Below are 24,546 nucleotides of genomic sequence, written 5' to 3'. Positions count from 1 at the left end.
TATACAGAATATATTAAAATCATATAAATTATATATTTATACAAAGGGCATAAGTATAGCAAAAAGCTATCAGTGATTAAACAGAACTGAGCTTGAACGATCAATTTCATCTAGAGATGTCAGTGTTTTCTCCCAATTTATTTTTTTTTTAAACCTGGATAGATTGATACCTCAGATACCAAGAGTAAAGAAAGCAAAAGGAAAAAAAAAATCCACAAGCCAAAGAATTACAATTCTGTATGAAATGAAACTAGCAGTGGGCAGGGTACATCTCTCGTGAAATTCTGATTTAATTATTTCCATAGTAAACATTTATCAGCTCTCTGAAGTCAGGAATTTCAAGTGAGCCACTTCAGACGTACCACCCTGGTGCATGTATTTGATTACATTTGAATGTTGTTTGATTTGCAAACATTTGGGGAAAAAAAAAAAAAAAAGGATACAAACACATCTCAAGCTGCAAAAAAAGGTGACAGATGGCAGCAAGTTGAAAACTGAACAAAAATACTCAGCTGAACTAGAAACGATGCTCTCCTTACAGCACTTTGGCTAGTAAGTGAGCTTAAAAAAAAAAAAACAAACTTATTTTTAATTGCTTTTTTATTTCGAAACGTAACAGCGTATAATCCATTGAAGCACTTGAGAATCTAAACAGTCCCATCCATGGGCTTGTATTTAAACACAAACTAAGTGCTTTCCTGAATTCAGGTTTATGTAAATAAGTTCTGTATAAGTTGTACCTCAACCTTCTGTCTTGCTGCAGCACTACCCCTTCGTTAACGCAGTTTTTCCAGGCTTGCTACATCTCCATCAACCCAATGGGTCTGGGCATGCAAGGAGCAGGTAGGGCAAGCTAAGTTAAGCAGAAATAAAAAAGGCCAGACTACACATATACAGAATATCAGCTTAAAAACCAGAACTAAGTAAGTCAAAAAAAGTAAAGCAGTTTCACCAGATGCAGGTTAAATGGGGAAAAAAAAAAAGAAAAAAGAAAAAAAGAAAAATAAATCAGCCGTATACCATAGATAATGAACAGTGGATATCTATTACACTGAAAGGAAATCAATGCAAACAGGATTTCCTCAGTTTCAAGTAATCCTCGATGCCTTTTTGGCCAGTTGTCTTACACCAGAATAGATATTTTAATAGCTTTTACACTCTACAATTTAGGCAGCTAATTTTTCTCTTACATATCCAATTATCTCTAGTGAACATTCACCTACGGCTGTCCACACATTCTGTATTAGCTTCTTGAGAAACTATTCAAGTTAAATTATATCACAAATTAAAGACAGTTACATTCTGTATGCTCCTTCCAGATTTGAAAAATAGGTTTTAAAGGCTTGTCAGAGTTTAGAAGAAAAAACCTTTCCATTACAAAAATCTTAGCTTAAAAAAAAAATCATTTAAGACACCTTTTTTTTTTTTCTGATCCAGGGTACTAATAAAAAGATTACAAATATACTACAATTTGACCAAGAAGACTTCATGAATATGCTGCTTTTGAGCATGCAACACCACTGATATCTGTCAAGTTCCAGGTATCAATGTATCCCAATTCCACCACAGTCCCTCACAATTTCCTCGCCGGTTCCCCATCCCCACCCTACCACCCTATTAACAACATTATAAAAAAAGTTAAATCTAGAGTTAGTGGCAAAATCTTCACAGTAACTTGTTAAAGAAAATGTTATCGTGGTCATCGCAAAGTGAGATCAGTCAATGGGACCCTGAAAAATCAGCTTGACGCAGTTGTGTTCCCCGGACAGTTGTGTTGCACAAAAAGGGCAGGCAGCATGAAATGCATGAGTACCATGAGGCAGCGGGATCTGAGACCAGTATTTTGCAGATTTCTCAGAGCACACGTGTCCACAGGGGGTGAAAGCATGAGTTGGAGGACCAGCATCCACATAAAAGCCTGCTTCACAGCCAAGCCAGAGAGGCACATAGGGGCCAACGGTTCTGCACATCGGACATTCCCGCTCGTTGGCTTCTGTGTCACTGCGGTGTCCCCAGTTGTGATAGCCATGAACATGACCGCAGCTGAGGTACGCCCAAGGCTGCTTCTCTTCTACCACATCTTTACGGTTGATGCTGGGAAATGCTAAAGTGTTTAACCCAACAGGACACTGTGGTCTGGCAGCGTTTATCTCCTGGCGCAGAGCTTCAATGTGTTTCTGAGTCGGAGTGTGAAACAGTCCATCTGCTGTCCTCCACAGAAGGGTGGCTCCGCACAGGTCAATGAGAGAGCCATCTTGTAGGACGTTGGTCTCGTTCTCTACCTGGTGGCAGAACACAGGGACAAGTAGTTAAGCCTGAAAGCTTTTACAGACAACTGAGTGAGTTCTGCAAACATGTTGTCCTCACCAGATCGTTACCCTCCCCAGCATGCTACCTAATTTTGTCTTATGGTTTCCTCACGGCCCCCCATTTGTCTGAACCCATCTCTTGTCTCTTATCCTATATTTAAGATTATAATGAGCATTGGTCTCATTCTGTGCTTGTACAGGAAGTCCTAAATTCGCAACCACGACATGCTATGGCAATACTAATTGCCATAAACAGTCTTCCTTCCTGTAATTCTTTGGGAAAGGTATTACATTAGCAATCGCTAACTTACTCAACACCTCTGAGCATCCTATTGTTCCTCTCAAATATTGATTCTCTGTATGCCTCTGTCATGTTTAAGGTAATATTTGCTGAAATATTCTACCAAGGCTGAAGAGGAAACTTGCCATTCCTTAAGGGTTGTACTAGCAGATTGCTTTCTTGGAATTCTTCGTCCACGTAGACTGACAGAGGCTGCTCAGGCAGCAAAATATCCTTTTTGGACTAAAAACTGCTACCCAGGACAGACCAGCTGTCCTGCTACTCAGATACCGATTTTTTTTTTTGGCTTGTGGCAAGCGTAAAGCATTTTGCAGCAGCACGAACTCCCACAGCGTACCTCATCAAGAGGGAAACCCTTCCGCAGGCACGTTAGGGATAAACGACAAACGCAGCATGAGCTCCACGCGCAGGTACTCGCACAGATTATCATCACAGCAGAGTGAATTGCCAGTTCAGTTTCTCAAGTGACAAGTTCTGCAGCTGAAGCCACACAGACTCAACTTCTGAACAATTAACCACCCCAGCTAGTTAGGCTCTTTATTTAATGAGGCACTCCATGAAAATACAACCCCAATGTGCATTGCCTAAAGGCTTCTCTCATCAACTAAAAGCAGATACTTACAACATTTTCGAGGGATTACACCAAACACGTGTAGTATTTTGCTGAAATAAGTCTTTATTTTAATGTCACAAACATATAAGCAACTTGTGCTATTGCTACCAGTTTAGTAGTGATAAATACATAAAATTAAAGAGGAAAACAGACCTAATGCCTGGCTTTATACATACAAAGTGTGTAGGAAACACCACTCAGGCAAAACAAACCCCCTGTACATTAAGTAAGTCACATGAAATCATCATGTCTGCCTAAGAACGCTATGAATGACAACCAATTTGGCATCTACATTTTAATCCAGTTTAAATTCACAGATTAACTGTGGATCATCCTTGCACAGAACACTCAGATGCTACAACACAGACTACAGATAAAAAGGTCACCAGCGTAAAGTACTTCCAGCAGAAAAATTCAGTGGTTCAAGTGGAGATGAGAGAAGCCTTGATCTGATGCATTTCTCAGGTAATTCACAACCAGCACAGCAAAAGCTCTCTCGTATGCGATGTGTTCAATTCATTATACAGTGTGCCTTCGGTTTTATGAACCCAATCAATGAATACTGATCACATCAATACCAGCGTGCCACGTAATTTTATTTAAATGAGAATTCAAGTCGTTTTGGATGCAGCGAAGGGAGTTTATTTGTTTTAGTACTGCCTTTCGGTAGCAGCAGCAAGAAGGTGTTTTGCTCACCATGTACAAAGGGCGCAATTGCAACATCATCTGTCCCGGTCCCCGAGGCGATGTTTGCCTGCCACCATTAAAGTGACAAAGCAATTTATGTACTGCCGACTGTCTGCTGAAAGGAGAGCAAAACATTCCAACTCCATTTTCCCAACTCCTTTGAACAGCCAGTTTTCTGCAAAGCCGACGGCAAAGCTGGAAAGCCAGTTCAGTGCCAGTGGGTGGGATACCTTGAAGATCATCAAAGCTGATGGGAACTCGAGGTAGCATCACAAAAGCAACGCTGGCATGGAGAAGAGAAGGATATTCCCCCCACCATGCTCACTTTCTCAGTCTTTAAACTCTAGCAGCTGGATCATAAAGTTACAAAAGAGATGGGGCACCTTCAGCTCCTGTGAAGATGGCCCTTGAGCGCCTCTCACTTCCCGAATCCTAACAAAGAGCGGAAGGGGTGAACCATGAAGGCCTTTTCCCGGTCTGCAGGCAGGAGAGCATTCCAACCTACCTAGAGACAAGGAGGACTCCTGGGGAACCTCATCTGCCTGCCTGGAAATACAGTTGTCTGTATTTGCTGTGCTACTTCTATCTGGTGGCGATTGGTTTTTTTTTTTTATATTTTTTTTTCCCCCCTTTGAGGGTAGGGGTAAAACAAACAAACAAAAAACCCAAGGATGAGCGATGATAGCATTCTCCTTCTTAGGAAGGGGAAAGAACAAGTGCGCTATAGGAATTCTGTTCCATCTTCTCTCCTTCAGTAAAGGCAAAGCCCATCCTGCTCCACAGGCTAGAACAGGTAGATACTTCGCACGGCCTCTCTTATCTTCCTAGTGGCAGGTGAGTCAAGCAGAAGCTGCGCTATCCAAACTTGTTTTGCATGCGAGTGGACTCTTTCTGTTAAGACAGTACTGCAGAAGACAGCTCCCTGCACACCAGCTTCCCCATGTCCCCATGTCCCAGGAGAACATTTCAGAGATGGAGATGCAAGAGCAAAGCTTTTAGACTCCATGGTGTTTCAGTTGGAAAAGTGACATTAGCAGAAAACTTAGAGTGTTCTCCTGTCTAAGCCGAAACAGGACAGCAGTACAGAATCTACTGCAACACACAGCTACTTAGGTAATTCCAGTGCTCGCTGTGCAGGGACAACGCTGTTACTCTGCAGTCACCCCATGACTGCATCTCTTCTACGGCAGGAAAACAAGTACCTCTTGTTTTGTTTTAATCACCAGTTACTTTAAACTTACCAGTTTCCCCCTTTGTTGAGCAGATCTGGTTTCCCGGAGAGTGTACACATCACCGCAGACCGAGATCTCCCGCCAAACTCCAGGTCTGGACTCCTCAGTGAACCCTCCTTTCGGATGCATGACCAGCACCCCATTAGTTGTCAATCCATCCATGTGGCCATCAGGATTTTTCCATTTTGCTGCTTTTTCCTGCATGTGACAACCACCCCAGGGAAGAAAGAGTTTGTCTAGAAGTTCACGGACTGAAGTTTTACAGACTAAAATTTTACTAGCGCTAAAACACAACATTTCCTCACCAGCCAGCAGTGCTTAGGCATAGATTTACAAACAGGAAAGACAGGGAGAAACTCTTCAGTAGGGCCTGGTGTGACAGGACAAGGGGTAATGGTTTCAAAATAGAGGGAGGTAGATTTAGATTAGATATTGGGGAAAAAAAAATTTACACTAAGGGTGGTGGAACACTGTGCCAGGTTGCCCAGAGAGGTGGTGGATGCCCCATCCCTGGAAACATTCCAGGCCAGGTTGGCCGGGGCTCTGAGCAACCTGATCTGGTTGGAGATGTCCCTGCTCCTTGCAGGGGGGTTGGACTGGATGGGCTTTGAAGGTCCCTTCCAACCCAAACCGTTCTGTGATTCTAAAAACACATTTTTAAGAATACCTTGTGCCAGAGTGGTAACATCTTTTGCTTGTGCACCTTCAATTATTATTCTATCTTAAACATTATTATTTTTAACTCAGTTGAGGGCCTCTGACTGCAGATCAGGTAAGAGTTAAGGCCTCAGAGATCAGCAGCATAGATACTCCCGACCACCGAAATGGAATTCCATTGCAATGGGCACATCGACTGCAACAGCAGCTTATTCAAAATGAGCATCAAGAATACATCAAACAAGCCTAAAGAAAAATCCTCTAACAGTTACTAAAGTAGAGTTGCATTGTTAAAGACAATTATGACCATGAGCCCATGCTGGTAGTAGGTCAGGCACATAAAACTGCAGTTTCTACTTAACACTGCAGCGGGTACATTGGAGTAATAAAAGTCTAACAACAATATAAGTTATTAACTAGTACAAGGGAATTTTGGGGCTTGAAAATAAGAAAGAATTTTAAAAAAGTGTTTGCTTGTACGTAACAATTATTAGCAGGACTTACACCGAGAAATATATTTTTCGAAGAGTCAAATCCAGCTGCAAAAATCCTTGCTGTATATGGTGGGCTCCTGTCACAAACAATCCTGCACGCAAAACGGGATATGGTGCTTTGCGTAATCTGGGTTTCATCATTATTCTGACTTCCAGAAATAGTATCTGTTACTACAAAGTCTATGGGGCTTTCTGTTGACCTCCCAACCTGCAAAAGAATGAAGATAATGGTATAATTAGAAAGATCCATAGAAACACCAAGCATTAAGGACACAATTTTGCCAAGGTAATGTTGACGGCATCAGTGAACTACTGTCTATGGAATTTTTGGATGGCAAGATCCAACCAGAGACTAACTTGTATTTTCACATCTGTCCTAGACAGAAATATGTCACTGACATGGCAAGACAAATTATCCACTTACTACAACTGATGTACGCGCTTACCCAACACAGTTGCAATAAACGGTTTGTTAGAGTACTGTCAACAGCACGAAAGTTTTATTACCTTGCTATTTCATAATCCAACCACAGCAAATTACTTACCGCTATATTCTGTCAATTAAGAAAACGCTATCTTGAAATGACAAGTTTTAGTTACATTTCTAGTACCAAGTTAATTGACCATAAAAATACAGGAGTTTTTTTAGACCCAGAACTTGGTTATTTTGGTACATCACAACAAAAAGTTACCCACCTTCATGTTTTCAAAATCTGTAGTTGCAGAATAGAAGAGTTTTCAGGTAAAACTCACCATATGATTAAATTTATTCCTAATCACGCATGTGCATGACTAGAGAAATGTAAAAGCCTTCTTCGTCAGAAATAAAACACAGCTGATCGGTAGACAAGAATATTTTTCTATCTTGCCATTTATAAATTTTAATTCTAAAACTGGAAGCATCTAGGCATCTGGAACAGAAAACTTCGTAACAGAATGGACAGAGGGATCTGACTGCCGCTCAAACACACAGTGAGACTTCATCAACACTTCTACAGATTAGCGTTACACCAACTTTGAGCATATCTGGGAAAGTGGAGCCGAGTGAGGAACAAGGAGTGGAGCAGAATATTAATTTAATAGCCACCTTGTGATTAAACAGAATTAAGAATATTCTTCGCGTGAAGCTGCCTTCAATATCAGGAATCTACATTTATATGAAATAACCTCCGCGCTAAACATCATCTCGTTGTCCCCTAAGAAATTACATTCTGCCTCACTTCTTGCTCCTCAAAGTCAGCTGTGGGAACACAGGTATGGTGCTGTCATCAACAAGCATCTCTGCAAACTCAATTCACTGTAAAGAAAGATTATTCAGGAGTCAAGAAAAGTGGTGTTATTGATACCTAACCCTTGTCACAACTGAGCCGGCAGCCACAGGACGGGGATCTCTCCCATGCTTCTCTCCTGCTTTCAGTTCTACTTTGCAGTGTTAAACTCAAGACATGAATTCTGGGATGTGTTCAAGTTATACATCCAGTTACTTTCTCCACATAGCAGTGTCAACCTGAGTAGAAAATGTGATGAGCTTGGTGCAGAAGCAGCGCCAAGGAAATACTAAAAAAGGCCTAATCAAAAGCACGCACTTCAGCTTCTCACAGAAAGCAAAGTGAATGCCCAAGAGACAGAGTGGAGAAGCTATTTAATATGGGACATCTCTGATTTATCTAACTTGACAAGTCGAAGCTGAAACTTGTAAAGCTATATTCCTCTTCCTTGTACAGTATTATTTCTATTCCCCATCCAACGCAATTCCTGCTAAGAGTCAGCACCGACCAGCAGCAGGAAGCTTATTCATCACTTTGGACTATTCTCTATGTGTATGTGAAGTGTCTGAAAGGATAATCAATAATCAACATGAAATAAATTAGTTTATAACAACTTTCTGCCTGTTGCAGTCTCTCAAATAGATCACATAGAGTTTTCAGATGCAATTAGAGAAAAAACTTGATTAATTTTCCCTTAAGGACGATAAAACACACAAGTGGTTGCTCCCAGTCTTCCTCACATCATACCTATCAGTCAACATGGAACCCAAATGTTTCAATATAAGCATTAAAATCTATATACAAAGCTTTGTGGTTTTTAAAAATGTCTGAACTTACATTACTATTTTAAGTAACAAAGCAATTATTTACACATCTCACTTGTGTCTCAAGTATGTCTATACGATGTCAAGTATTTTAAATATTTGGTTTTCTTTTGTTGTTTGTTTTTTTTTTTTTTCTCTTGAAAAAGCCTCCTGGGGGATTAGTCCCATGCATTGCGCTACATTTCACCACTCTGAATTATTTTAAGAAGTGGCCTTCGAAACATGCCCATTTCCCCATGCTCCGTATCAATTCAAAATCTGGGCTTTGAGATCATCAGAGAAGAAAGTCCTCCGGGAACAAATGAAGAACTTGGTGCTACCAACATTTACCCACCAAAAATTTTGACTCATCTGATGCTGCACTCAGACTGCAGTCACTACAGATCTAGTTTCATTATTCAAAGCTATTCTTCACAGACTTTATTACTCAATTTTCTGCTATTTTCCTCTATAGCACTGAAGATTTTCTTCTTTTTAGTCATTTTAGGCTGTATTTTGCGACTCTTCTTGTTAACGGTGTCATAGTCTATATTATTTCACTAAATTTCTTCCAATATCAAACCATAAATCTTCCAGCTGATGCATAAGAGAGCTTCTGTTGTCTACACTACAGGTTATTGTTAAAGCTGTGGGAAAGCCAGGCAGTCAATCAATTTGCTACTGTCTACCGTCAATCAAAGAATTGCTATTAAAAACGCTCGCTCCTGAGACGTGGGAAAACCAGACAACCTGCCAGCAGCTAAATTTAACAGCTGAAGATTCTTGGAGTTCAACAGAATTTCCCTCTGATGACAGGGAGAATTGGATCATGCGTCTTCTGAAGGGCTGTTCTTCAGAAAAAAAAAAAATTAATTCTTCATATTGAACGTGCCTGCTTCTTGTATAAACTGTCGTTATTTAGAGTACAGGCTGCACATTTTGGTTCCTTGTTGTGGTACAAACAGGTATAATTACCCATTCTCACCTAACGAAACCATGACGGAATGGGTTCTACTCCAACTGATGCACCATCAACAGAACGTTACTAAATTCTGAAGAAAATCTTCATTTTTAGCAGCATATAGACTGCGGGAGATGCCAGATGGAACACGCTAGTACATTCTTTTTGTTATTACAGGAAGACATCTGATCTGTGTGTCACTAAGACAAAACTATCTAGTAGCATTTGTACACAAATTTCACCACAGAATTATTTTCATGGAAAAGAAAAAAAAAAAAAATACACACCAAACACAGCACAAGTACGAGGGACTGAGGAAGGGGGGTGCGGGCAGAGAAAAAAGCCCGGCTGCAGGAGCTTGTCAAGCCAACTTGTTAAAGTGATCCAGGAGAAGACATTTGTCCGGTGGCTGACTAGGATACAAGTAAGCAAGAGAAGACAGGAGCACCCATTTCCGCACTGTTTCCAGCTTTCAAGAAGCAAGAACTTTCCTGGTTAGCGCTTTAAATAATATATTCAAACATTCTTAAAAGAGTACACTTATTTGTAAGTAACTCTTCATGTTAGCTTCAGAAAAAAAGCCAGTAGAAGAACAAAGGATAGGACTACTCCTGGAGGAAACCTCATGCATCCATGGAATATGCATCCAGCTTGCATGCTTAACAAATAATGTGTGTCTGCACGGGGAGGCGAGTATGTGCAGGTGATTTAAACCACTTATTAACTGCTAAGTTATATGCATAAAAACATGGTAATTTTCATTTTATTACGAAAAATGTCAAGAAAATTGGTATTTAGACAGCTTGGACACTGCTCTTCAACGCCTTCTGAACTTCCTTACTACTCCTTGTATAGTCTCCCCACATTTTCCACAGGTGCCTCAGTTCTGCTAAGCATGCAACTCATGCTTCTTGCTTGTAAGCTTGGAAAGCATAAAGCAAGAAGCTAATCTGGGTTTGCCATCTTCAAAATCTTCCTGGAAAAACTGCAGAATGAAAGTCACCAGCACAACTCTTCTCATGTTTTCCTTCAAAGAAAAGGACTGACTACAGACTCTCAAAGTGGAAGAAGGAAAAGGCGACAGCTTTTTTTGTCAACTGTGGATCTCTCTCACTTTCATAGGAAATCCACTCTAGCCCAGTGGATTCAGACTTCACAGCTTAGAAACAGTACCCTGGCCAAGGAAACAACAGAAGAACTCTGCCCTCACTTTTCCCTGTGTCAGGTCCCAGTGACTGAGGTGTTACTACAACCACTCTTCTAAGCTAACACACTCCTTACTGTGATTACCTTGGTGAAGTCATCGTGAAGTGCTACCATCCCATTTTACAGAGAGGAAGACCGAGATTTTTAAAAAAAAAAAAACAAAAACAAAACTATGTGATTTGCTCAAGATAATACATGTTTATGTAGCCAAGGAGGAGCCTCAAGATAATCCTGCGGTCCAGACATTGGCCTTCCCTTTCCAGCTTCCACATCTTTGCCAGTGTTCTACAAAAGCCAGGGGAAAAAAAAAAAAAAAAAAAAAAAAAAACACACTTGAAAAGAAAACAGCAACTCCAAGGATTGTCTAACCAAATGATGCTTGGATTACTTCATGGATCAATAAAGACAACATGGAATTTGCCATCATGTACAACAGGGCAGCACAAAACAGCCCTCAAGTAACTTTTCTCTTGAAAAATCTGTCCATAACAAGATTACTGAGAATAATTAAAACCTAAGCCTGGCTTATTTAAATAATAGAAAAGTCTTCAGTTGCTATGTGGCACTGCTTTAGCTGCAAAATATTGCCACAGCCCGTTCCTTTTCTCATTCTCACAGTTGTGAGCCCCTCTAGGCCAGTGCTTGCGGTGTGATTCTCAGAAGAGAGCTACAGAGTGGAAACACGAACCTGGACGCAGCGCTTGAGGTGAAGCCGAGATCGAGTCACAGCCCGACAATCTACACATTTCAAGACAGAAGAAACAGACTGCACTGAAAAGAGAAATTGTAACGACACAGAAGGTTTAACTCTGACACGTTAGCCATTTGAGGGGACTCCAGAAGGACTGAGACACTCTACCAACACAAAATTTAGCTCAAAAAGTTTTATTGTTATTAGGATGGGACAGTTTTACCCGTTACGAGCCAAACCAGTCACCTAACCACAAACATATGGCAGATAATTGCCTGAACCACAGGTAGCCTCTCACAGGTGAATTAGTACATGGGCCAAAATTAGGGCTTTTGTGATGTTTTACCAGGCACCGAAGAGCTGCTGGAAGGAGAAGGCATCATCTGTGCTTGTAAAAGAGCAGCAAGAGATGTGCGCTCCAGTGCCGGCCATGGAAGTGCAGTAGGTCTCTGGGTCAGGCAGCGCAGTCCCAGCTGTCTCAGTGAGTTACCCTGTGCAAACTCCTCCTCTACTCAGCATCAGTGGCTCTCAAAGGGGAGCAGGGGAAGATCGGTTGTTAGCTGGCCTACGCTACGCTTAATCAGCTCATTCCTCACTGAGCCAGACCCTTGGTTTAGATCCAAAACTCCCTTAACCTCCTGCCTTAGACCAGTTCACCTGAACTGCAGTTTGTGGAGCACTGCTTTGCCTATGCTCCATCTCACCTAGCTAAGCACCCCAGCCTACCTAATTCTTCATCAACACCCCTCAAGTAAAAGCTGTAACCATCACCAAGCTCTTACACAATCAAAAAAAAAAAAGAGCTGTCTACACAATGCCACCAGAAAAGCAGCTGTTCTGCAACTCTTCTTTATTCATTTTTTTAGTGTATACAAGTGGAAAAATTCCAGCTTTCAAAAATGTTTTTTCAAAATTTACGTACAGGAAAAAGTTCATTTGGAGCTACTCAAGGCACAAAAGCATCTTGCAGAGATAAACACACAGTAACCCAAAAGGATGGGTTATATTTTCCTTTTACCAGTTCACAGAGAAAAAAAAAATCTATTTCAGTTCACTCTGGCTGTGTGAACTTTTCTAACTACCTATTAATGTGGTGCTGCAGGAAAAAGACTTTTTTTTAAATCAATCCCTATTCGGACATAATCTTTGCAAAGTCACACTGGGAAAATTTTATATAGAGAAAAAAAAAACAGAAGTCATGTGAAGCAAAGACATCTTGACAGAGCGATTTCCTCTTCTGTCAACAACACTCAACTGCTGACCCTTCTAAATATGAAAGGCTGAATGAGGAGGGATAACAATTCATGATAAGATGCTCTAATTACATAGGTCACTGACTAAACAGACCTGATTAATCTGATTGGAAAAGGTTATACATGTTAATTTTTTTTCCCCCAGGTCTGAAGTCTAAGTTTGCACATAATTTCTGCTCTCTTATTATACATAAAAATAAGCATTGCAAAAGAAAATAACTTTGGTTAGCAGAACGTTAGATGATGCAGAAAAACACAAATGCATGCAGAGAAGAATGAAAACATGTTGGATAGATGGTGGCTTAGAGAAACTCAGCACAGTCCCCTACACCATCTGCTATATGTGCACACACTTCAGGACAGTTTTCTTTATCACTCTGTCACTAGTTTGTCTCCTTTAGCTCCCACATTGCCCTCCCTGCCTTTGCTTTTACCTTCCTCCTTCCCCATTCCATGTCCTACTCCTATCCACTTCCTTTTTACTCCGGCCACTCGATTAACTGGAGGCCGGGGGATGCATTCTTGCGCTTATTCGTGAACCCAAACAGAGCACACATCTGTCTTTGCAGAAAAAGCAGAGTACAGTGAAAGCAGTAACGACATTAACAGACGCTGGCACTGTTCTTTCTTCTTTGAGAAGAACAGACAATGCAAAATTTCAAAGAGCTCCCGTGTTAATGCAACGGGGTTAAACCATGGAAATTCCACACATCACGGTAAACACCGAGAACAGAAGAATACACTGCAGAATCATGGTTGCATATGCTGCTTTTACGCAATACAAGCGTTATTTTTCAGAGTCTTACCTGAAACATGTCTGTATCTTTATCGTGAGTGTACTCCACTACAACAGTCTGGTTTCTGGATAACGTGTAAGAGATACTGTGCTGGCCTTTACAGCTGACTGCCTGTTGAATAAAAAAAAAAGTCTATTACACACAGCTTCCACAAAAAATATTATAGTCAAATTCATTTCAGTATATAAACACCTCTACTACGATCAGGAAAAGCAGTGTATCGTAACCTTTGATTACAAGGCTGGGCAAACACATACAATAGGATTTTTTGTTTTGTTTTTAATGGAAAATCCTAAGCTGCACTTGTTTGTTTCTAGTTCAGAAGTATCCAATACCTACCATTCTCATAGTTTAAACTCCAAACCACGTTGTTTTCTCTCTGAAATTATATTAAGTTCCTAACTGTCATAGGAACTTGTACCCCAGCAAAGACTTGGGATTTAGGGTTCTTTGGTTTATTCATTTGTTTTTAAAGCAAGCGAGCAATGCAATTGATTTCCAGTTAAACAGGCCTAGGATTTAAGGGATATCATCACACTTAAGCAGAATTCTAGTTATATATGTAGAGTCTAACAATTTTATATGAATTGTGACCAAAAGTGAGCCCTTTCAACCTGTTCTTCCTCACTGAAGGGTACCTCTTACTACCTGTCAAAGGCAACCCACTCTATAGATATGGATATACCAAAGACTGAACAGTATTTCAGTATTTAAAACAAGACTAGAAGAGGACAACTGTTATTCTGCTGCACCTTAGTAAGACTGAATTCCATATTTCTTCAGATTTCCCAGGTTTACATCTCTCAGTTGCCTTTTTACTAGTCCAGCAACTACTTCAGAGAACAGAAGCGAGACATCACCCCAGCACAGGAGCAGTCCCAACTGGGAAAGAAAGAGTGAGAAACAGTTTTCCTTGACGAACAAACTCAGAGCAGAGCTGCCAGAGCACAGAGCCGTAAGCAGGGGCAGGGCCCAGCGAGCCTTTCAGAGGCTCTGAGACTTCGGATGTAAAAATCTTTGTGGCAGAGACGAGCACTGCTCAAGATTGCAGACCAACGATGAAGCGGTGTCAAAGCGTAACGCAGGTGCAGTGTAAACGCACCAGTGAAAGCTTCAGGACAGAAGGAAACCAGCTGAGAAATGAAATCTGTTGGCTAACAGGGAAATATATGTGAATATAAGGTCCATGTAACTGCACAGTTATGAAAGGTAATGACTGTTACTGCTCAGAAAACACTTTAAAATTGAATTAACAGGTTAAAGCGTTCTCATTTTTTTTGCTAAGTTTTATGAGAGGTTCTCTCCCTACCTCCATCCCTTCATGCTGCTCTTCACCTACAAAATTCACAGATAGAGATGATGAAACTAAGCAAATAAATATATCCTGCTCATCTGTATCTCTCACAAAAGTCTACATGATCCCAAAGCTACAGATCAATGATTAAATAAACCATTAAACTAACTAACTAACTAAATAAATAAAATAAAATAAACCATTCCTGAATGTTGGAGGTATTAAAAATACCTGTGTGCCTACTAACAGCCTACTAAGGGTAGCAACAGCTGAAAAGTGAGGTAAACATACATGGTGATCAGCATTATGCAGATTCTAAATCTCCCAGTCTAAATTTATAGCCTGTTTTGTAAGAACCATTAGACTGACGCACAGTACGTTGCAAGAACACACAGCATCTCGAGATGCAATCCAAATGAAGTCACTATGGCTTTGTGACCTGCTAGGACATTGAACTATAGCATCAAACCGTCTACCAAGAGCTTTTCCTCTACGCATGTTTGACAACCAATAATGGGATCTCGAGCCCTGAGCAGGTCTCAGGTGTCATCAGAATATAAATGAAATATTAAGTGATGAATAACGACCCTTACACCTTGCATTTTAAGCATAATATTGCAACAATCTATTTCATAGAATCATAGAATCACAGAATGGTTTGGATTGGAAGGGACCTTCAAAGCCCATCCAGTCCAACCCCCCTGTAAGGAGCAGGGACATCTCCAACCAGATCAGGTTGCTCAGAGCCTCATCCAGCCTGGCCTTGAACATTCCCAGGGATGGGGCATCCACCACCTTTCTGGGCAACCTGGGCCAGTATTCAATTTATACTCATATCATCAGATATCATAGTTTCAAACATCAGAAAATAACAGCCTCCACACACCAAGTTCATTCATTTCCACAGAACTGTGTTGCAGCTGAGGATACAACGGAGGACAGGCCCATCAGCAGCTGTTAACGTGACGGTCCTGGCTCCAGCTCCAGCCAACCTGTGCAGCACAGACCACCAGCAACCGGGTAAAATTCCGGGGCATGGACGTGTGCCCCAAGCTTACAGTCTTGTCAGACAAGATATCAGATCAAATGGAAACTTCGGTGAGACCCAGAACTGAAAGTTTTGAGGTCCAGTGGAAAAAACAAAGGGGGAAAACATAAGAACTTCCAGAATTAGTAATGTCCTACATCTACAGAACTTAGGGCTTAGATATGTTGATAATACCCATTAGGCTGACCAGGGTCAGCATCTCCCCTGAAATATTAGGGTAGGACACAATCTTTTTCTTTCATGTATGCATTCCTTTTCCCTCCCAACTTTTCTTCCCCATCTTATTTCTCCTCCTCTTTGTCTTCCACTATTTAAACCCAGTTATTTCCAGTGTGAAATGCTGCATTTCATTTCCTGGAATTGTGTAATCGTTCTTCAAAAAGCTAAGAACATAATGAGAAACGTTTCAACTTGTGTGCTTTCACAGCCTGCTCAGCACCAACAATTCCTCCGATTCAAAGACATTTTACAGGCATTTTAATAGCCGGTTTCAAAGCAACTGGCCACTTCCAAGTAAAAAGAAAAAAAAGTAACTATTTCAGGAACTACACAAAACAGAAGAACTATGAACTATCCACAATGACTATGACAAGTGAAATTCCCACATTTTTTTCTGCCAGTAGGATTTCCCTCCAAAACACCTCGATGCTGTCACATAACTGCACTGCCGTGGTAACTGAAGTTGTGAGAAGAGCACTGACTCTCACAAGATTTATTTCAGCACCACGAGTTCTAGATGACTTCAGAGTTTCAGGCTGGATACCATGAGGTCCACCTTCCAGGCAGGAACTAAAACATGAAAGAACAAAAACCAGGCACTAAACCTTACCTGTATCTCCTCATCTCCACCCCCAAGGCTGCCAACATCCATCAGACCAACAGCGCGTATTTTCAAAGCTTGGCCACCAAACTTTTGACTGTACGGGCCAACATCAGCTTAATTTGAGAGCAGCTTTCTAATATCTTTTAGGTGGTTCTTAGAAGTTTCATGAAAATCAGCAATTGAGGACAGGAAAAAAAAGAAAAACCCCACACTAAATTAGTTCCCAACAGAAACAAAGGCTGGAAAAACCTCGCTAACATACATAGCCTGAGCCTGCCAAACAAATGGGAGATATGTGGCTCCAGACTGGCCACGGCATACGCCACCTCTTGTCCATCAGGAATGCTGGTGGGAGATAGAGGCCAGATTAATCCAGCCGCCTACACAACAGTTTGTTTTGTTAACTGTCTCAAGCTGCTGAATTCAAGCAATTCCCTTTGGAGGAATGAGATAGCAAAGTGGAGACTAACCAACAAAAACCCTGCGGAGGAATAGAGGGAACAAATAACAGCAGAAAGAGATTTGTCCAGAATAATTCCACTGCTAGTGACTTTGTGTCCACACTGGGGCTGAGGGATTTGAAAAAGTCCAAATGTCAAACGAGAGCAACCAGGGAAACCCGAGGTACCGTATTCCACCTGACATGAAGGGACAGGTCACCCCAGCACCTTTCCAAGACAGAGCTTGTGTTGGCACAGCGATCCATCCATCTCCATAGGGCTTCCACACTGGAGGACAGCGTGCAGCAGTCCCAAGCCCTTAGCCTAACAGGAGGGCTCCTCTCCTACCCACGGCTCAACGTAAACCTCACAGCTGCCCCCACTGCGTGGCATTCCCACCGCCTTGAGGTTTGTGTTCCAGTGATTTAGGGTCATCAAAATTGCCGTATGTTACCACAGACTGAAAGGAGCTGCATCTCAGAAGCCCCACTATCTCACCCTGGCACTAGCACGCCCTAAGCAATACATATATATATATTTTTTTTTTTTTATTTTTTTCCCCCTATCCAAATCTTTGCCAGTAGCTCCTCAAGTTTTCAGTTATATCCTTCCCGCTGGCTGGAATTATACTTGGCCTTGTTTTTTCCCCTGCCTCCTTACAGACACTTCCCATTCTTGCTCCTTTCTCCCATTTTGAGAACAAAACCTCACTCCAGAGCTTTGTGCTCACAGCCAAAGCAGCAGCTAAAGGCTGCGGCTTACAAATCTGTCAGGTCTCAGAAGAAGTAAGATCAAACAGAGACAGCTTTCCCAGCAGCACCACTGCAACTCAGCCAGCCCCTGGAACACGGCAGTCCACCCAAATTCTTTGCTCTCCACTTATTAGGCAGCTACGATCAGTTTTATCACCATTTCCAGAAGTGAGAAAGTAGAATTCCCTCACCTCACGTATAAAAACACCTTGCAGGTAAGGGGAATAAGAGTACACAAAGGTTTCATTTTAAAAACCACTATTTCAGTACTTTGCTCTTTTTTTTTTTTTTCAGCAAAGATACAGAAAAAAAGAGGGAACACAAAACTAAAAGGAAGAGTTTTCAACAGATGGGGCACAGGCCCAACCAACTGGCAGCGACGCACGCCAGCGTATTTGCAAACACACAGCGTTACCCAGGCGCGTGCTCTGCGCTGAGTGCCGCCTCTCTCCTCACCACAGACAGCATCGGTGGAAAACCTGTCCCGGAAACGAGCAGAAAGGTCAGTACTGCAAAACCTAACTGTTTCCTGTGGCACGATGGCAGATTTGCGTCAAAACAGCCACAAGGATGCAAAATAGCAGCAGACCCCCCCTTCTGCAAGAGCAAACAAAACGCCTGTAAAGTAATCAGAGCCAAGATGGAATTGTTTTTCAAGAGGTGACCCATCCCAGTGCTGGGTTTCTCCAAGCGCAACAGCAAAACCTACATCTTGCACTCCTTTTTCATGGGCTATTCTTTGAGATCTCCGAAAGCTCCTGTTTTGCACATAGTGATGAACAAGTAGCGTATATTCTTAAAATTTTTCTTCTGTAACAGGCATGCCACTGCTTTGACCAACAACAGACATAAGCATGCAGCAGACATTCTGGCTTAAGGATCAAACCTGAAGAAAGGCTTGCGAAGTACACGTTAGGTTTTGTTTCCTTGCCTCAAAATTATACAAATTCTTTTAGTAAGAGATTCTATGTTTATCTACCACACAGACTTTACATCTACCCTCAGCCAGATGTTCCCTATCTAGGAGCATCTTCTGGTGTGCCACAGCGCTTTCCCGCACACCAAAGTTGCCCATCTCCCTTAGTCATCTTCAGCCCTGGAGTTCAAGAACAGGTCAGGAACTCACAGCATGTCTGCATTAACTTAACTCTATGAGGTCAAATCTTCTCTGTAAGGAGTGTGTCCATGAACCAGAGAAGCAGATCCTAAAATTTTCACAGCCTTTAGGCTGCCGCCTACAAGGCTTGCAGGGAACAGGTCTAAGCCACTTCTAGAAATTGAGATTTTGCTGCTTTCTTCTGGGTTGCAAACAATGTTTCCAAGAATGAAAAGAGAAAAAAAAAAAAAACACCTCTACATGTGGAAATTTAAACTTCACAGTTCCCTTATGCCTAGCTAGCACCACGAGAAGGACTCAGCATTATTATGGTAACCAACTCCTCTGCAGTACCGCAGAAGTGAAGGCTAAAATCCATTAAGAGAGAGAGGCAGATGTCTCACAGGAAGGGCTGCTCCATTAGCATAGGAGTTTTAGTTTAGTTAATTAGGTTGGATTAGGACAATAAAATGATTTATGGGAACACTTTAGTTTTCTTTGTTGGTAGTCAAGCTGACCGACACCACACTGACGTGTTTAAAATTAATGACGGCAGTGCCTTCACGAGTTAAATGCTTTCTTACTTGGCTGCCAGCCTTCGATTTCTTTTATAAGAAGAGAACACAAGCAACACTCAGGGACATCAGACAAAAGATCTTGCAACTTAAGAGAAAAAGGAAGCTTTAACTAGCAAGGAAGGAATCCTTTTAAGTGAAAAACACATCACATTTCCACTGGATTTTTGGACAGACTCATTGCCAGAGCCAGCAGACGTTAGGTTACCCTAAGAAAACAAAACAAAAGCTCAAGACCGTGACACACTGACATTTTGCCCATGTCAGGGAAGTGTGTTCGCTTAAGAAGCTTCCCAGCAAATCAGGACAAATATCAATTCATACGATATTAATTAAAGAGCGTTCGCAATTTTACTCTATCTCAACTTAATGGGTTTAAGTCATTGACCAGAATTACCGCTTCTGCAACACTAGATTTGAACAACACTGAAAATTTACGCTGACCTCTGTCTACTGATATAGCTATTATATGTAATTTTCCTCTAGCCTTTTGCAAAGAAAATAAAAGGCATTATCATGGAAACCTTACGGGCGTCACGTGCCTGCAAGGGGGGCTGAAATGATTGTACCAACCAGAAACAGAGGCCCAGCTGTTGAAGAAGTCTGCATCCGCTTCCTGCACAGCTCTGTACGAGTCGGTCCTTCAACGTTCTTCCTTCCTTTCCTTACAAACAAGTGTCCGCATTGAACTGCAACAACATCTACGCGTGCATTTTTCAAATACCGATGTTAAGACCTGTCTGTAATTTTTCAGCTGTCAGTGTTATCTTGACAACTTAATGAGCATCGAGGAAATCATCAAAAAAAAAAAGACCAAAAGTCAGCAAATGCAGGTAAAGCAGAAGAGCGCGCCACCATAAATAAATTAGATTTTGTACAAAGCACTTGGTGAGCATTTCCAATAAATATTTTTAATACATACACTGATGTTGCAACTACCTACAGGCAAATTATTTTTTTTTTTTTTTTCAGGACATGGTAAACTGAATAGAGCAATGCTCGCCTTCTGAAATATACCAATTCACTGTAAAAACATTACAAATTCCTTATTGGTTTCAGATCATTTTATTCATTTGTTAAATGATCCAAGCACAAACAGACTGGGGGAAGTTAAAAATGCACGGGTAACAAGTAATTGGACAACAAATACTTGATATTTAAAGAAAGAGTTTGAAACTCTGTATGTGTGGCACCGTCTGCAACCCCAGTCCCAGGGAGCAAGCTGACGCCTGTAACCTGGAGACCACCCCTCCCCAACCCATTGACTGCAAATCACCCCCCCAAAACTCACGGTGCAGGGGCTCAGTGCCTACGCAGAAACAAATTTCAGCAAATAGTCTTGTTTATTTACACTTCAGGCTTTTATGGCTTTCAAAGCATCCACAAGTTTGTTTTTCTGTATCCCTTCATGCTGAGCTGGGAGATTTCAGGGGGAGGGGCCAGGAGGGACAACACATTTGTCTCCTGCATACATCAAAGCCATCTGCTACGAGTGCACATGTGAGGTTGTGTGCTACTACTTGAGTAATTTACCATTTATCAACTCAATAGGCAGATGTTCAACCATTTTCTCCGTTTGCTGAATTTGTGTTGGTGTGCAATTTTAGACAGCCAGCCACCACAGTGCAGACCGCCCTTTCTCCACAAGAAGCCTCAAAACACACTGTTCCCGTAATTCTCCATTTTGGGTACTGCAACAAGGAGGCAAGAACCTGGAAATATTTCTAGATAAACTACTGTAAAGCTAGACTGCATGCTGTTATTCAGGGAATAACGTGGAGTAGGCTACTCCTCTGACAAAAGTGAGTACTCAGAATACATCTTCAAAAGGCATAGTGGGTGCTGACTAAAGCACACAGACTAAAGGTAGGCGGCCAACACCATCATTGTTGCAGTCACTTACTAGACCCAAGTCCTACCTCATACCTAGGACTCCTGATCAGCTCAAGTAAAGCAACTCCAGTTCACAGAATCACAGAATGGGTTGGGTTGGAAGGGATCTTTAATGTCATCCAGTTCCAGCCCTGGATCTAGTTCCTGCCCTGGGCAGGGACACCTTCCACTGGACCAGGTAGCTCAAAGCCCCGTCCAACCTGGCCTTGAGCACTTCCAGGGATGGGGCATCCACAGCTTCTCTGGGCAACCTGTGCCAGTGCCTCACCACTTTCAATAATCCAGCGCATTAAAAGCAGCTCAAAGAAGGTGCCAGTTTATACTGACAGGCACAGTTATATGATACAGTAGCTCGGGAACTGTTTGGAAATCACAGCCTTTTGGTGGTTGGGAATCAACACTGAACCTGCCTAACCTGTGAATCATTTTCCTCCCAGTCTCACCTTTTAGCTTTCCTAACTCTTAAAACCTTTATTTTCCCCTTCCATTTTCTCCCATCCATGTTCAACAACATTATATCGCGAGTGATCTTTCATCCCTCTTTGAAGTCAAGCCTGCAGTTCCCCTCCTTTAGTCAGCTTGCTGAATTTCCTCCCCCAAGCCGACCAGAGCTAGAGACAGCTCAGAGGCATGACACAAAGCTGCGGCAGAGTCACATACATCAACTACTCACAGCACCAACCATTTACCCCAAACTCCAGAATGCTCTTTTGGGCAAATTACTGCCTGCACGTGGCTGTTACACTTTATATTGCAGCTGCTCCAGAGTTGTCAGCTGTAGTCCTGTGCTGACGGCACATCTCACCTGCTCCGAAAACCCAGGAGACACACGTTTATCACGGTCCTGTACCGAGTTTCATATATTTGACGTGTGACCTTAACTGGTTTTTGAACGATTGTTTCAAACTGTCAGTGCCTCCATATTCCTCTAGATTTTGCAGTTCATATATTGGTAGCCAACAATAATTATTCATACTTTATAAAAAAAGTCGTACTGCAGCTTCTCATTTACTCCCCCAGGTATTCTCTGTTCATTATCTCACTGATCACTACAGAGTATACAGACAGCCACCCGCTGTATGACAGGTTAGACTTCCCTGTACCTGTCGATACAGATTACAACTGAAGGATTAAGATACTTTTTGGAAGACACATCTGTTCCCGTTTCAGCTTCAATCCACTGTGCAGTCATATCACTATCTAAAAGAAAAAAAATGCATACGAGCATGAATTTACTAAGTGGTTTTGCAGAGTATTTCATAGCCATTTGTGAAAAGGAAGCAAAACGACCTAGAAAAGTAGAACCAAGAAGCTGAACATATTCCTGCCAGGATACTGCTTTAGAACAAGACCTCTCACAATCAACACACTGAGCAGTCCAGGTCTCCATCTGCCACAAACAGGGAAGCAAGGAAGAGATGAGCAGCTGAGCTCTGCTGAGAGCTGCTGATCCTGGTCGTGCTGCTAGGGCTTCGGCAGTACTCAGGCTTACTACCTTCATATAACGGAGCCGCTTGTCATCATCTCCACTGTAAAGAAGCCTAAGAAATCTTGTTTAAAACGAAGCTGAAGAGACTGGCAGTCTGTTAAGAGACCACACAAGAGACAGTTCAGCTACAGGCACTTCTGGGAGAAAGAGACTAAATCATTGACTTGAAAAAAGCCCACTGTACCGAAAGCTGTGCTGAATATGATGCTCACTGTACTCAGATAACATACTGAAGACCAGCAAGACCTTCTCTGATGTGATCTGCTGAAAGAAAAACTTCTGACCCCCAAACTCCTGGTTTTAATTCACTAAGGGTAGGATTTCTTCTGGAAGCCTACAAGCCTATGAATTTAAACATGAAGGCATAAACATGATTTTGCCACTGCAGCTGGAGCACGTCCCTGCAAACTCTTGATACACCCACAAAAATATCAGTAATTAGAGAAGGATGCAACAGTGTTTGTAGCTGAACATTCTGGTGCCAACAGTCTACATCTCATTTGTATACATCAGGAACAAAAGCAGCAGATGCCTGGCTACACTTACGTACTTGGATATGCCAAGCACACAAAATAGCCACAAATTAGAATCCTTAACTAAAAACCAGACAAAAAAAATAGAGTGATAAAGTCCCCTCAAGGGCTTCTATCAACACACAGACTGTGAGATTTGTACACTCGGCGCATCAGCAGTGAACGCTTCTGTGAATCAAAGCGCCCAGGAGCGCCGATCTAAGCCTGCCTGCCAAAGGAGAGCACGTAACAGCAAGATGAGAAGCTGCACATCATTCTGTAGCTTCCAGAAACCATAAATTCAACCTGACACAAATCAATTTTACATTAAAGACAGCCAAGGACTCTGCAGACAGTTACCTAACAGACCTGTTAAGAAGCTGCATAAAAATCTCTCGGGGAGGGGAGGGTGGGGGGGGGTGGAAAGATGTGAACTTACTCTTGCCAAAAAGCCATTTAGTGCTCATAGAAAGCCGTTACATTTTATAAAGCCCAACAAAGGACAGAAGTTGCTTTCTGGACTTCACACTACAGCTAGAATATTGTCTTGACAGAAAGCACTCTTCAATGGAACAAACCCAAAAGCAATCAGATTATTTTCTGTTGGTCCGAGATTCCTAGAGAAACTGCAACAAGTCACTGCAACAAATTGGACTTTGTAGAATTTCCTTCATGGAAGCTACTAACAAAAAAAAAAATAATCCCGCAGAACAGTTCAACTGGTACTTGAACCAAGGTGGATAAACATTACTGACAGTACCTCTCAGAGGAAAAGTAAGTTCAGCCCCCGCTTTCAAACACAGCATCCTTGCTGTAAGACGTTTTGGGGGCGGAAGGCACAGAAGAGCACGTTTGTAGGATCTGTCTGCTGTACGGATGAAGGTGATGGGTCTGAGCAGCAGGCTCTGTGTGCGAGCGCTGGAGAAGAAATAGCATGCAAGCTAACAGCATGCATCTCGCACGTGGGAAGGGATCAGTTTTGGGTTTCCTAAAGTCCTATGAGCCTACAGCAAACACAAGTATTTCTAATCTTCCCAGTTATAATTTATATGTATCACCAAGCATCTTCCTGTTTACAGCTAACTCATACTCCTTAAACAAAACATAGTATATTTAAAAATACACATCCACACACTTGGTTTGAACTCTCTTCCGCTGAGCTACTCAAGTGACTTAAGTCAACAAGGTAACACACTAAACAGCAGACAAAACGCAATCCTCATATCTGCTGCTGCACAGGAGTTGAAAAAACAAGTTGCTAACAAGTGGGAAGCAAGATTTCTTCTCTGTATCTGCCGTTGCCAAGCTCATTTCAAAACATAACCGACTGTAAGCTCCTCCAGTGCTGCCTC

General features: G+C 41.9%; 1 protein-coding gene across 3 annotated transcripts in view; it reads right to left on the bottom strand.

Annotated features, from left to right (window-relative positions):
- Nucleotides 1–866: 866 nt before the first annotated feature.
- PELI2 (pellino E3 ubiquitin protein ligase family member 2) overlaps nucleotides 867–24,546 on the bottom strand; it is a 74,387-nt gene continuing 50,707 nt past the window's right edge. For 2 of the 3 annotated variants that reach the window (XM_086749429.1, XM_086749430.1), the window contains exons 3-6: nucleotides 13,282–13,383; nucleotides 6,304–6,501; nucleotides 5,152–5,340; nucleotides 867–2,282 (exon numbers count right to left, since the gene is read on the bottom strand). In XM_086749429.1, coding sequence (XP_086605555.1) covers nucleotides 1,716–2,282; nucleotides 5,152–5,340; nucleotides 6,304–6,501; nucleotides 13,282–13,383 — 1,056 coding nt within the window. In that variant the 3' untranslated portion in view covers nucleotides 867–1,715. The remainder of the gene's footprint in view (nucleotides 2,283–5,151; nucleotides 5,341–6,303; nucleotides 6,502–13,281; nucleotides 13,384–24,546) is intronic. The other variant, XM_086749431.1, reaches the window with a different exon arrangement.

The sequence above is a fragment of the Chlamydotis macqueenii genome, chromosome 5 (assembly GCF_036417535.1).
Source record: "Chlamydotis macqueenii isolate bChlMac1 chromosome 5, bChlMac1.mat, whole genome shotgun sequence".
In the NCBI taxonomy this organism is placed as follows: Eukaryota; Metazoa; Chordata; class Aves; order Otidiformes; family Otididae; genus Chlamydotis; species Chlamydotis macqueenii.
Note: the sequence above shows the minus strand (reverse complement) of the source record. Positions and strands in the feature narration are given on the sequence as shown.